Below are 14233 nucleotides of genomic sequence, written 5' to 3'. Positions count from 1 at the left end.
TAAGCCCTTTTAACCTTCCTATAATTAAAACTTCGCCCACACCCAGATAAAGTAATATGTTCTGGTGAGAACACAAATTTAAACATATATCCGAAGATAGCTTTTAATACAGCATTCTCTCAGATAAGATGCCACAGCAGATATGTGACATACCTTGCGATAGGAGAGATTCAACCTTCCTGTATGCAAACCTTATTTAATAACAAAACTTAGTAAGCATTCAACTCACTGTAGCTCAACCACCTTTCACAGAAAGGCTAAGAGCATCCCCAGCAACCACAGAGGCTGTGAAAACAAGTCACTGGGTCTTGGTTCAAGCCATCTCTGAAAGCAATGTCTTATAATAATCTGAACACCACACTGATCTGACGTACACCCAAGCTCTCAAAACTAATGCACACTAACATTACCTTGCCACACTGAGAACTCTGATGTAGAAAATTATGCAATTTTGCAGTCTCCACAGATAAAGTATTAAAACTCTGTATACCCTGACAACTCAGACTTTGAATCTGGTGGCACATTCCAAGCTCACAAGTGCCAGTCACACATTTCTTTACAAGGCTGGAAGCGCTCAACACAGAAGATCTGTTGATAAGCAACAATCACTCCGTCACTCAGATCACATGAATTGAAGCCTGCCTGAGACATACTGCATCACAATGAAAATCTATATACTAAAGAAATACAGAAGAGTATTTTGTTACTCCTCTGTTCTAAACACCTAAAATGTAAACAAGTAAAAAACTATGAAAAACCAGAGGAGTAGCAACAGTTCTCTGCACAGCAATATACGAGTTCTGTGGTACCAGTGCCTGGAAGTACCTTAGAGTTACAACAAATACAACATGTAACTGACTCAAAAAACTTTCAATAAATTACTTTGGCAATAAGCTTTCAGATCAACAGGTCTGAGCTGAACTACTGACAATCTGTGAGGGCCAGAACCACTCCCTCCAGAGCTGCAATGCTCAATTTCATTTTTCCCATATACAACTATGCTTCTTATCTGAACAATATTTCAGTGTTTAGGGAGTAAGTAGCTAACAATCTTAGCAAGCAAAACCACTGTGAAGCATGCTATTAAATGTACTGATATTTTGGATTGTCAAGAATGGAATAATTATTAATTCTTAGTGGTTTTATTGGCAAAGATACTTGTCCACACTGAAGCCGAGTAAACCCAAAAATTAATGAATGTGTGTTGGTTTTATGCTGATAATTAAGATGGTTAAGAAATCTGAGCTCTGCTTGCAAATGGAAGCAGATGGAAGCATTTCTTTTGGAGAAATGGAAATTCTCCAAAAGAAATCAACATAAACTAAGATTATGCACTGCATACAGTCCGAATGTTATCCAAACAAATACAATAAGAGCAGTTTTTCCATCTTCCTTTCAGCAACCCATGTTGTATTCCAAGATGAAATGGATTCAAGACCTCTACAGAAATCCACTCATTCCAGGAACGTGGTTTTTTTCATTCTCAAAATTCTGTTGCTTTAGCTGTTACATTTACTAGCCAATTTAGAATACATCGCAGCTACTTCTTCAGTGCTTCAGTGTTTACATACGTGAGGTATCAACAGTTTTTTTTACCTATAGAAACTACCAAGAACTAAGTGCCCATTTAAGCATATATTACTATTTCTACACATCAGCAGCAAAGGCTTTGAGTTCATTCCTTATGTGAAAAGAATTTCCTGCATCCTTTCAGCTAATTGTGTGTTTGTCCCTGTGCTTTCCCTTTAGTTCCCATTTTTCCATGGCTACACTCGATGTATTTGTTGCGTAACACAAAACTTCTCACAATATTTGACAAAGATTTTCATTATTCCATGGACTGAAGTTCTTCCTCAGAAGAGATCATCACTATGACTCACTAGAAAATTCTTCCATCTTTTAAATTTGGGGATATTAGAACAAAACCACATCAATCCTTACACACTTTTGTATCTCAAATGCTTCTGCAAACAGCATCCCGATTTAAATTATTAAAAAGAAAAGCTAAAGGACAAACATAGTCCTCATTTTTCTCTGTTTTATTTTACAGAGCTCTCCAGCAGAACATGACAAACAGACCCATTTCAATTACTAAGAGAAAAGACCTGGAGCTAACATGTTTACTTGCACAATTAACAAGGCCTGAAGTGCACTGCAATACACTCTAAAACTGAGTCTTTACTGAAAACACGACTGCACCGGCTGTGAAACGATAACCACTCATCTCCAGTTTTGTTAAAGCCAAAGATTTGCTTGTGTGTGACTCATTTCATTATGCAAGATGACGGTGATGCAGAAAGTGGCACACGGCATGAACAAACTTCTGGAATCAGCTTCAGTCAGTTCACAGCCTGTGCCAGTCTCTAAACAGAAAGCAGGGGAGGAAGAAGCACTGCTGTAAACACCGACACAACCACTTCCAGTCATTTATGTAAACACTACGAATTTCTTGGGTTACATTTGACTGCAATGCCAATGTCCCACCTTGAGTATAAGAGTACAGAAAAATGCACTGCTTGAGCACAGCCCCAGCTCATGCAGTCACTGGAAAGTCTTATATTAAAAAGCCCTGGTGGCTCCTGTTTTACCACCTCTGGAGACTGGAGTGTTAAACAAAGCAAGAGTCAATCGCTTACAGAACTTCTAAGAGCAGTCCTGCTAAGGATACCATCTTTCCTCACAGCACTCCAAGCTGGCTACAAAAACACATCAGTAAGAATATATTACACCACCTGTACTTAAGTCTAAGTGAGCTACACCTGAGAGACTTCAGGTAAGACAAAGCCCGAGAAATAAAACTTATAAAGAGTTACATGAATGTTATGGGGATGCTTTAAAACAAGCAGCATAACCACTTCATTGTCTCCGATTTAAGTCACTTTGGCATCAGGAGAGCTGCTGCTTAATGCCCCATCTTCTCTTCCAAAGTAAAATGGAAACACCAACAATCAACATCAACATCCAGTGGTTTGGGGTTTTTTGTTTTTTTAAATGAAAAAGCTCTACTACGTGGCTGCATTACTTTCAATGTACCAGAGCCATACAGTCAAAATATCAGGCTGAAGACTGAAGCCAAGGCTCTTACTTCCTATGCTGGTTAAAAGGGTCATGGGACAGGACAATGGCTCATTATACACCCATGTAAGGTGACTTTCCCTATCACCAAAGACAGGAAAAGGCTGGCAGGACAAACCACCTTGCAAAGGAATAGGAAGGGTTAGATAAGAGGAAATCTGCACAGGCATCTAGGGAAAAAATAACAACACAAAAACCACTGCAAAAACAAACAAACCAACCACCTGACTGATTATTATTTACACCTTTTAGATATGACCTGCTTTGAAGAAACTGGCCAAGTCGCTTTGATCAACAACTTCTCACAGCTGACAGCACAATAGCATCAAGCCTTTTTTCTTCCCTTTGAAAATCACCCATCATAAAAGTTGCCGCCTAGGCACCCTCCCACTCGCTCCCACTTAGGTGGGTGGGGAAGCAGTAAAACCTGCCACAAAGTGGTGCAGCCACCGGAACACCAGAACACGTCTCCATGCATGTCACAAGCAGCGCTCCGGGGCTGTGTGATTTGCTTTAAGTACAGCTGTTCAGATGCCAGCTATGAGCATGAAATCTTATCTCTAAGCAGTTTCATTTCATGTAGTCCAACAACCAGCCTTTCGCCTTGATGTTTAAGGAGAGTCAGCCTAAATAAAGCTACAAATGAGAGAGAAGGAAACTATGAATGCAGCATGTGCCTCCATGGCATACGCTTACTGAACCTTATTGAAATCTCACTGACACAAACCTTACTAAATCCATGGCTCGAAGGAGCAGAAACACAAAAGAAAAACCTTTAAGAAAAGTATCAGAAAAAGGGAAAGGAAGAAAAAGAAGAATTACACGTAGAAGATGACTGTGAGCTTAATGCCCAGCCTCCTGGGAGTGAAAAATCAAATAATCCGCTGGGGGTCAAGTAGTTTCTGTAGGAGGAAAGAATCAGTAAAGAAAAAAAAAGTCACTTCAGATGGCAGCAGGTAAGGCAAAACTTGCACTCAAACTTCTTCCCCCATCAAGTACTTATTGACTGGAGCTGAGCAAAAGCAATTACAAGACAGACTGACAGGAAGAAACAGAGCTATAGCCTGTATTCTCTAGAATCCAAGCTTAAGGTGGAAGGAGGGCTCATGTTCTAGAGTCTGAGACACCAAAACTGGTTCCAGACATCTAAGCAGAATCAGCGTCAGCAGCCTTACATGCTCACATCCACCACGCTGCATGAGAATGAATTGCTCTGCATTTTTTCCTTGATGGCTGCCATAAAGCAGAGTGAAAAGACTTACCTAGCAATTCCACTGGTGACCTGCTAGGTTGAACACAAAGCAAAACTGACAAGCCAAGTGGCTAGACCTAGCTGAATGCTCAAGGGCAATACATTGCTGAACACTCCAGCAATACATTACTGCAAGGACTGCGCAGCGTTTCCCAGCAGCAGCCACAACTGCTTGTGGCATCATACAGGAACACCGGCAACTACAACTCTACTGGTTTTTGTAGCAGAAGGTCTTGGCATATTTGGCCTTAACACTGGCTAAGGCATGCACTTAAAATGCATGACATGCACATCTGCCACTCAGATGCTATCTGCTTCCTCAGCACAGTTCAGATGTAGCAACTTAAGATACAGTAAACCCTGCTGCTGGTGCGCAGCTCAAGGTGGTTTTCCAGCACAGTTACTCTCTCTACCGCTAGACTAGATCAGGTCAAGTCACTAAGGTGCACCAGTTCAAGCTAAACAGAGTAAGGAAGATTCTGAAAGCTGGAAGCATTAGGAGCAACTGCTCTCCATGTCTTTTGAGCAGCGACCACAACAAATGGTTCAACAGCTCTAGGCAAGTGCTCCACACACACTCATTTCAGTTCACAACAAACAAAAGATGTTTACACAAGGGGATGGAAAAATTAGTCAAATCTAACAGATCGGTTAGTGCTGAAAAGCTTCAAGGCCAACTTGCAAAAATTTTTGCTCAGAGTTAACAAATACAAAAGCTTTGTCTAAGGAACAGCTACAGCAACTGTCTAACCGAAGGGACCACAGCATTGTCCTCCTCCTGCACAGCCCACCTTACTTTTTGGGGTGAATGATACTTCAGAGCCAGCATTCCAAGTCAGGATACATCAGAAGGACAGGTTCAAATTGCAACTAGCAATTAAGAAGTAAGAAATGCATGAACCTCTCCACTTAGTACAGCCACAGAAAAAGTCAGCCTACGCTTCTAATGTGGCCTCGCATTGGAGCACTTGACAAAATACAGTGGGAAACAGCTGCAGACAAAGTTACAGTTCTTCTAGAAGAAAAACTAAAAATTCTGAAGCAAAACTTCTGCTGAAAAAAAAAATCTATTACTCAATATGAGTTCTACTGATTACTATTTGCTTATTCTGCTTGCACCCTGAAGTCCCCTTAAAAGAGGAGTGGCCAGCAAGACAAGGGATTGTACCTTCCTCTTTGCCCTCGTGAAGCCCCATCTACTTCCAGGCCTGGGGCTTCCAGCACAGGAAGGATGCAGAGCTGCTGGAACAGGTCTAAAGGGCCATGAAGATGATCAGAGGGCTGGCACACCTCTCCCCTGAAGAAAGGTTGAGGACTCATTCATCCTGGAGAAGGCTCCTGGGAGGCCTCATTGTGGCCTTCCAGTACTTGAAGAGAACTTACGAACAGGAGGGAGACTGACTTTTTACATAGGCCGACAGCAATAGAACAGGAGGGAAAAGCTCTAAACTATAAGAGGGGAGATTTAGGTTGGATGTTAGGAGGAGATTTTTCACTCAGAGGGTGGTGAGGCAGTGGCACAACTGCTCAGAGAGCTGTAGGTGCCCCACCCCTGGAGGCGCTGAAGGCCAGGTTGGATGGGGCCCTGGGCAGCTGAGCTGGTGGGTGGCAGCCCTGCCCATGGCAGGGCAGGAACCGGACAGGCTTCAAGGTCACCTCCATTATAAGTTATTATGTGAGTCTATAATTTTAACCTCCCCTTCTTGGGAAAAATTATCACAAATCTGGCTTTATGTCAAGTCAGATCAGCTGATTTCTGTCCAATTCTCTATATCTCCAGTGCTCAGGCTTCGTATCTGAATCTTGCACGAAACTGACAAAAGATCTGGTATGGATAGCAGATACAAATTGTTCTTCCATAATCAGGTAAATGTATCCTATTTTGGAATGTGAATTTAAAACAAAAACAAAACAAAAAACAAAAAGGAGAAAGAGAGAAAGGAGCCTCCCACAAAAGGTCATTACAGTCTAGCTTGGATATCTCACCTCAGCTGCAACTCATGACACAGCCTGGGACACTTTCTAACTTTATATTATGTCCCAAGTATTCTTTACACTCAGCTCCAAGGTATGGCATGTTGACTTGTAGGACCGAGTCATTGCAAAATACCTAATGCGATTATTAAGATAAAAAAAGGTTGTTCTTCAACATTACAGGGTTTGCTACCTTGATTGTGTGCTATCATGGGAGCACACATATCTCTAACAAAGACACAGCAATGCTACTAAACATAAACAGTCGCTACTTCATTTCCACTCCAGTGTTTCAACCAAGACATTTTTTCCTCCTACTTTCGGGAAAGCCAAAGTGTAGCGCTCCCTTTTGCAAAGGGAAATAAAGTGATGGATGTTCCTGCAGCCACAGGATCGGAAAAGCCCTGTTAGCAATTCTATTTCAGATGAGATAGCATGCAGTAAGACTTCAGAGGTGAGCACACCTGATTGCTGTACAGTCATGCAAATGCGGAGGTGACTGCATACAAAATGTGCTAATTTATTTGGTTACCGATAGCGAAACTTTGAAAATTAGTCTTTAATCTTGTCCTTAATCTCCAATTGAGATCACTTAAAAAGATACTCCTGGTCTGCCACCTCAGCAGCCCTGGAGTCAGCACCCAAACTGCTGAGACAGGGCGTTGTTTTAAAGGACTGCTGCTGCACAAAGCACCACGAGTGAAGGAGAAGCACAGGTCTGTCAAGTTTGGAAGTGGAGGGACAAGGAGCAGGATCTGGAGTGAAGAAACAGGAAGGTGGCCCAGCAGGAGGGACTTGGCACATTTACAGCAGAGCTACTAATGAGATGCTGTTCAACAGGCTTTTTTTTTTTTTTATGTCATTAGGAAGTTCCTACAGCTTTTAGTAGAGCACTTGACAAAGCTGTGGACAGGAAGAACATCTCAAAGACAAACACGCTCGCACAGAGTAGCATTACCACAGCAATGAGCAACCCAAGGTGAAACTCAGCTCTCCTCTCGCAGCACATGGTGCTTGCAATGCCCTAATAGGTTGCAGCCATGTTCAGCCAAGCCCTGCCGGCATGTAAGGGAGCCCATTCTGACCACCAATATGCCAACCCAGTCACCAAAAGCACTGCACAGACCTGAATGAAGAGCTTAGATCTGTATACAATGTAACACACGCAGGACACGGTGGCACCCTGCTTCTTTTGCCTATTATTACTACAGCATGTGCTGATCAGTACATGACCAGTAGAATCTACTAAACCAGGCCTGAATACACTTAACTCCTTATTTGTTCTCTGATATCACACAACACAACGATCTTTCACTTGAACACATGGACTGCTCCTGCTCAATCTATACTCAACTGGAGGCAAAGCCAACCAGCTCCAGTGAGCACATGCACCTCCCTGCTCTGCCAGAACATCCTGACTCCGAAAACTACTTCCTCTGCTGCTGCCAGGAAAGTGGAAAACTTCCACCCTAAATAGCATTACATTTAATATTTCTAAAGTATGTTTTAAATATATTCAACTTCTACATCCAACCCACAGTTCACTGGATGTTGTTGATGGGTCTTGTGAAGTAAAACTGAATATACCCAATGAATGGGATCTGACCAGATGCAGTGGTATATGGCAGAAGGCCAGAGGGGTTCACCTGTTACATTTGATACAAATCAGTCAATCTTATTTCCTACAATTATTTGTCTTACCTTTTCCAGTAAAAAGGGCATAAAAAAAATCAAAACACTAAACTGTTTCCTCCATTACTTCATAGTACATTCAAGATTTCTGAGTATCAAGTAAACTTTTCTATTCCTTCAGCTTCTGCATTCACTGTTCTACCTTTTCATAGAATCAGAGCATAGCCTGGATTGAAAAGGCAACGATCATGTAGTTTCAACCCCCTGCCGTGTGCAGGGTCACCAACCAGCAGACCAGGCTGCCCAGAGCCACATCCAGCCTGGCCTTGAGTGCCTGCAGGGATGGGGCATCCCTCTGTCTCTGACATCTTCAGTAATCTGAGGGCTGCTCAGAGATTTCCTGCACTTGAAAAGAAAAGAATGACATGGACTCAAATCGTTCCAAATGTTCAAGTGGGTCCACAAATAAAATAAAAAAAAAAGGTGGGAAAAAATGTACAGAGCAGCTTTTCTTCTTCTAAATTCTACAGAACCTTTGACAAACGGCAGCAGCACAGGAGTACCTACCTGCAGACCTAACAGCAAATAGTTCAAACCATGAGAACAATATAAGCTGGAAACTTGATTTTTAAGTTCAGCCCAAATTGAAGCAGCACAGCCATCCATCATTTTGTGACCGTTTAGCTTTTTTTTTTTTTTTTTGTAATTCAAGCTGATCACACAGATTCCTTTCTCTCTGCACTGCAGAACATGAAGCTGTGAAATGCCATTCATATGGAAGAGGTTTTTGTATTAGAACCTCCACATACCTGTAACATGACTGGGAGAGGTTAGTCAAGCTGGTGTGTTGCAACAAAGGCAAAGTGCACACCTTTCTGAACTCAGAATTCGTCAGGTAAGTGGAAATGCTGGTTTGCAAGCCAACTTATATGCAAAAGTAACTTACAGATCACTTACGATGTTTTCTACAAGCAAAAACTCTGAAAAATAATAATTAACTTTCACTACAGAAAGGTAAATGCAGGCTGGGCAGCTTAATGTTATTTCTGCAAGACCTTAACATTTTTCTTCTGTACTACAAGCGTATTTCTTAAAAGAAAGGCAAAGAAAGGATTTAGGAGCAAAGCTTTTTGTATAAATACAAAGCCGCTTACCTACTTAGCTCCTATGTTTTCTACTTCCAGGAAAACCTAAGTGTGACCGATTTCACATTTCTGTGAACAGTTGTGCTATCGGTAATCACCTATCTGAAGAGTATTGCACCCTTTCAATAGCACTTGGGCTGGCTGCCAAAGCATCTGCTGAAAAATCCCCATCCAGGTTTGCTCCCCGGTTCCAGGTGCCTGTCCAGGCCAGCAGACAGAACACGCCAGCCCAGGGCAACTCATCTGGCTACTGCGTCAGGCAGCCTGGGTGCCACCAATAAGCCAGCTGCCCAGGCACGTTTTGGTTCTTCTTCCTGCTGCTCACCACCCCTGCGTCAAAGAAAGAGTGGCTGAGGATACAGCACCACGAAGGATTACAGCCTTTTGAAAAGCAGGGCTGCATCAGGAAAGCACTGTAAGAAGAGCAATGTGGGGAGGTGGCATAGGAGTAAGCGAGGTGTGTTTCCTTGGGCTTGCATGGATAAATAGGGTGTCCTAAAAGACACCCCACACTCAAACCAACCACATAATCAAAACTTTACAAAGCAGGGTCATTACCTATAATAAGGCAGACAAGCAGTTCATTAGCCACGATGAAAAGTGACCTTAACCCTTTCCTATTCACAAAGACATCTCATCACAGAGCAGCCTTAATACTAGACTATGCGTCACCAGCTCATCCCTGGAAGATACAGGGAAACAGAAAGCCCAGCAACTTGTAGTTTAAACAGTGCCTGAAATTCTTGCATTTTTATTAAAGTTGTTCAGTTAAAAAGACAAAATTGGAATTGCTTCAGTGTACAGATTGCAATAGACATTTCTCTCTCTTGACCTGAACCAACTCTACTATTCCAGTTCAAAACATGTACGTGCTTAAAACACAACCAGGCCAACTGCTGGGCAGGACTGAATCCCTCCAAGCAGAAACAAGCTCCATTTCCCTCTGCCTGCTCTAACCCTACCCAAGTGGTGTGTCTTCTGATATCTTTACCAAACCAGAGATTTCCAGCTCCACAAACAAGATCCCATTTTCACAACGTTTTGAAGATCAGCCACAAACACCACTTCCACAGCAGAGGCTTATAGAATTCTAGCAGTGCTGCTGTTTGGGAAGGTCTGCAGCACTTCTTACTCCTGGGCTCTGGAGAGACCCCATTAAACCTCGTTGATAGTGAACATAGTTCTTTAGACAAAACGTGTTGTTTTTGTGGTTTTGTTTTTTTAATATATATAGTTCCTGACTCTGATAGCACAACCTCCCGACCAAAGCCACTGCGCCCAGCTACCAGCCCTAATCAGTTGTGTCTCACTCATCCCCAAGTCCAGAACACGGGGTTCCTTCAGCACAGCTGGAACACGCTCCTCAAGGTCCAAAATGAGCTCTACACTCCCGCTTGTCGTCTTAACCTCTTTCCCTCCACTCACCCACTAACACCCTGAAAAACTGCCTGCTGAACTCCCACCGAGAGCAAGCTTTAAGGCTAAACTTCAGCAAGGCTCCCGAGCCCCCACCGCTCCTCACTTCCTCTACAAGCCGCCTTCCCCCGCCAAACTCGCCTAACTCCTGGCGCAGCAATCTGAGCTCCAAGGAGCCAAGAAGGAGGCCGCGCCGGTGTGGAGGAGCGGCCCAAGGAGGAGAGGCCCATGGCGGCCTCCTCAGGGCGGCACAGGGCAGCATAGGGCAGCACAGGGGCCGCCGCCCGCGCCGCGCGGCCTGCCCGCGCTCCCGCCCGCCACTCACCAGGATGCGCTTGAAGAGTGCGTTCTCTTTGGGCGGCAGGCTGACGGACGGCATGGTCCCGCCGCTCCGCTCCCGCCGAGGGGCTCCGGGAGGGGTGGGGGGCGGCCGGGCCGCGTCCCGTTCCCGCTGCTCGCTCGCTCGCTCGCCGCCGCCGGGAGCCTCCTTCCCGTCCGCCGGAGCCTGGCCGCCGCCGCCGCCACCGCCTCCCCACCCCCGCCGGCCCACCCCGCCCCGCGGCTGCCGCGCTCTGTGTCCGCGGGCCCGGCCCCGTGCGCCCGCCGGGCTGGGCTGCCCCGCGCCGAGCCGAGCCCCAGGCGGCGCTCACGTGGTCCCGGAGCAGGCCGGAGAAGCGCCGCCAAAATGGCCCCCGCGCGCGGCTTCCCCAGCCGGGTCACTGCCTGCAGCGCGCGTGCGCCGCGACCCCGCGCCGGCCCCGCCCCGCCCCGCCCCGCCCGGTGAGTCACGGCCAGGGGCCCCGTCGGGAAGCGCGTCCCGTGTTGGGGAGCCCGGCTCTAAGCTCGGCACCGGCTCGGCCGCTCGTCGGCCCCGAGGGACGCGCTGCTCCTTGCACGCCGCTGTCGTACCGCTCGTCCCAGCGCCCGGCGGGACGCGTGTGCTCCGCCTGTCCGGCAGGGGGCGGCCTTTGGCGCAGCCCGTGGAGCCGCGACCGCCCCGCGTGTAGCGGACAAGATGGCGACGGCGCTGAGGGCGGCGAGGTGGCTGCGGCTGGAGGGCGGCGGGCCCGGGCTCGGTGAGCGGCGGCAGCGGGCAGACCGGCGGGGTGGCTGCTATGGCCGCTTATTAAGAGCCCTCCCGCTGCTCGTGGACGTTACCGGCAGGGCTGCGTTGTGACCCGCGTCCTGCAGGGCTACCTGTCAGCTTTGCGGCTGGAGCTGCAGCAGCCTGCGGCCACGTTTCTCCCCTTCCTCGCTTAGTTTTGAACCCTAGTCGTTCCACCTTGCGATGCTGCGCTGCCCCGTGCCGGTGATACCGGCCTGGGGAGGGTCTGCCCGGGGTGTCCGCGTTGGGTTGCGGGTGGGAAGCTCACATGGGGCAGCGAGACGGGAATGCGATTAGATTTATTCAGTTGTATTACTGAGAGTAATTGACGTGGTACTTTGAATCTGAAGCAGTGCTAACGTGTTTAAAATCTTCTGCCTTTGCAGCTCCGACTCGTTCTGCATTCTATGCAAGAAAGCGTACTTATGATCAACCAAACTGGTTTGGAGTTGGCTTGGCTTTCGCCACCAGTGCTGCCCTGTGGGCTTTTGTAAGTGTTTGTGTTTGATTTTGTTGAACTTAGACATTTCCAGATCATGATGATCTGAGGGTGACGGAGCACTGGAACAGGCTGCCCAGGGAGGTGGTGGAGTCTCCTTCTCTGGAGATACTCAAGACCCAACTGGATGCCTACCTATGCAACGTGGTGTAGGGAACCTGCTTTGGCAGGGGGATGGATTCGGTGATCTCTAGAGGTCCCTTCCAACCCCTACAATTCTGTGATTCTGTGAAGGCAATAGCTGCAGTTAGTTGTGGTAATGGATAACTGTAGCAAGTGTCAAGACTTGCTTGTCAAGATATGATGTGTGGATGACTTATGCCTTACCATGTCCGTGTCACAGTTCACTGCATAAAAGCTGTTGGGCTTGATGTTGGAACAAGCAGGATGTAGTTTATTTCGTGAGAAAATATAAGGGATAAGCAGCACGCATGAGGACCACAATCTCCAGGGCAGGATTGTGGCTCCTCTTCTTGGTCCCCAAGTTCAATCTTGGGGTGGGATGAGTTTAGTGCAAGAAAAAAAAAGTGGCCAGCAAAAAATCATAGAACCCTTTGAATCTGAAGGGTCCTGGAAGCCCACCCCGTCCCACCTTTCTGCTGTGGGTGGGCTGCACACCTACCAGCTGGGGCTGCCCAGGAACCCATCCAGCCTGGCACTGAACACCTCCAGGGATGGGGCATCTACTGCTTCTCTGTGCCTGTGTCTCGCCATCCAAAACATTTCTTCCTAACATCTAACATAAACCTCTCCCTGCTGAGGGGAGGGAGGTGTCACAAACATGTCTCCCTGGCCAATTGATAGTATACATCTAATTTACCTTTTATCCTCCCGATTCCTGATAATTATCTGTTGGCTTAGAAATTATAAATTAATTTTTCAGGGAAAAGTGGTCAGTTTCTTTTGTCCTGTTGTTCCAGTTGTGTGTTGTATAGCCATTTAACTTATATTGCTTTTATAGCTTTTCAAGCAACATAATGAAGATGTAATGGAATATGAAAGAAGGAAACAAGAGAGACAACATAAGTGTACAAGTTGTTCATAGTAAGTATGCACATATAGGTACTTTTGACATAGATAAATAATAATTCTGCTGATCTTTGACTGATTTCATTGTATGGATTTTCCTTGTTGCTAAGGGGTTTTTTCTCCCCCTCTTTCTTAGGTTGACCAAATGTTCAATAACAAATACCATCGGTTGCATCCTGTGAATTAAGGAGCACAGCAGACCTGTCTAAAAGTATTTAAACCCTTCGTACATTTCAGCTGCAAGCTTATAAAATAAAGCGTGGAAGGAGCTTCTGAAGACTTCTCTTGCCATTTGTGTTTTATTCTACCGGCTTTTGTGAATTGCTTTCTGATTGCATTTACGTATTTCATAGTTCTGAAAATAATGTTGATAAAGCATGTGGTTTTCTGTGTATTAAAAAGTCGAGCATCCATTAAGAGTCAGTCCAGCCAGCAAGGAGCTGTTTGTTGAAGTCCTGCTAGGCAGCATCTCATGGATAGTGCCGTGACTTAGTGGTGTTTCTGAAGGCAGCACCAGGTGAGTGCTCGCAGGGCTGTGCTGTGGGTGTCGCAGAGGCAGGAGTGGGTTTGTGCTGGCTGTCATTGCTCAGTGTTCTAGTGCTGTCTCACCGTTCCCCTGGTGAGATGAACAGCTGCAGTTCCTTCTGCCTTCCGAGTGCTTAGCCCTACACTTGCTATAAGTCAAGGTCAGGCAAGGACAAAGGGAATAAAAATGGAGCGGTGACAACGGCGCTGCCTGCCTGTGTGGGAGGGGAGAGCCGGCTGCTCTACTGTGACCCTGAGGTGCCCGTGAGGGTGGGCTGGAAAGGTGTCACGGCCGCGATTTGCTTCCTGAGGGATGTGACCACCTAAACGCCGAACCTCTTTTCCAGCGTTCAAGCTGAAAGCCCTTTGGTTTCAATTGGGGTGGTTTCTCCAGCTTGTTTTGCAGGAACGCGTGGCGACGAGCGCTTTTAAATACGTCTCTGCTTTAGCAATAGAGTAACTTCACGCCCACCCCTCGGCAAGGCGGTCACCGCGACCCTCCCGTACCGAGCCGTGTGAGCGCCGGGCTCGCCCAGGTGCAGAGGCATCGTCCGGGGGTAGGGCCTGGGATGGCCCCGCCC

General features: G+C 46.4%; 2 protein-coding genes across 2 annotated transcripts in view; one reads left to right on the top strand and one right to left on the bottom strand.

Moving 5' to 3' along the window:
• The window catches only part of NAA15 (N-alpha-acetyltransferase 15, NatA auxiliary subunit), a 30826-nt gene extending 19787 nt beyond the window's left edge, over positions 1-11039 (bottom strand). The window contains exon 1 of the mRNA XM_015861030.2: positions 10820-11039. Coding sequence (XP_015716516.1) covers positions 10820-10873 — 54 coding nt within the window. The 5' untranslated portion in view covers positions 10874-11039. The remainder of the gene's footprint in view (positions 1-10819) is intronic.
• A 228-nt stretch (positions 11040-11267) lies between these two features.
• On the top strand, positions 11268-13406 carry NDUFC1 (NADH:ubiquinone oxidoreductase subunit C1). Its single transcript, XM_015861037.2, has 4 exons — positions 11268-11570; positions 11986-12089; positions 13060-13142; positions 13264-13406. Coding segments are annotated over exons 1-4 (249 nt in total). The 5' UTR covers positions 11268-11509; the 3' UTR covers positions 13265-13406.
• Positions 13407-14233: the final 827 nt, after the last annotated feature.

Source organism: Coturnix japonica, chromosome 4 (assembly GCF_001577835.2).
Source record: "Coturnix japonica isolate 7356 chromosome 4, Coturnix japonica 2.1, whole genome shotgun sequence".
NCBI lineage: Eukaryota > Metazoa > Chordata > Aves > Galliformes > Phasianidae > Coturnix > Coturnix japonica.
Note: the sequence above shows the minus strand (reverse complement) of the source record. Positions and strands in the feature narration are given on the sequence as shown.

Excerpts from the sequence above, each read along its gene's own strand:
- NDUFC1 (XM_015861037.2), top strand. The coding sequence starts at position 11,510 with ATGGCGACGGCGCTGAGGGCGGCGAGGTGGCTGCGGCTGGAGGGCGGC. Across the intron at positions 11,571-11,985 it reads GGGCGGCGGGCCCGGGCTCG|CTCCGACTCGTTCTGCATTC; the intron begins GTGAGCGGCGGC and ends CTGCCTTTGCAG. Across the intron at positions 12,090-13,059 it reads GTGCTGCCCTGTGGGCTTTT|CTTTTCAAGCAACATAATGA; the intron begins GTAAGTGTTTGT and ends TTGCTTTTATAG.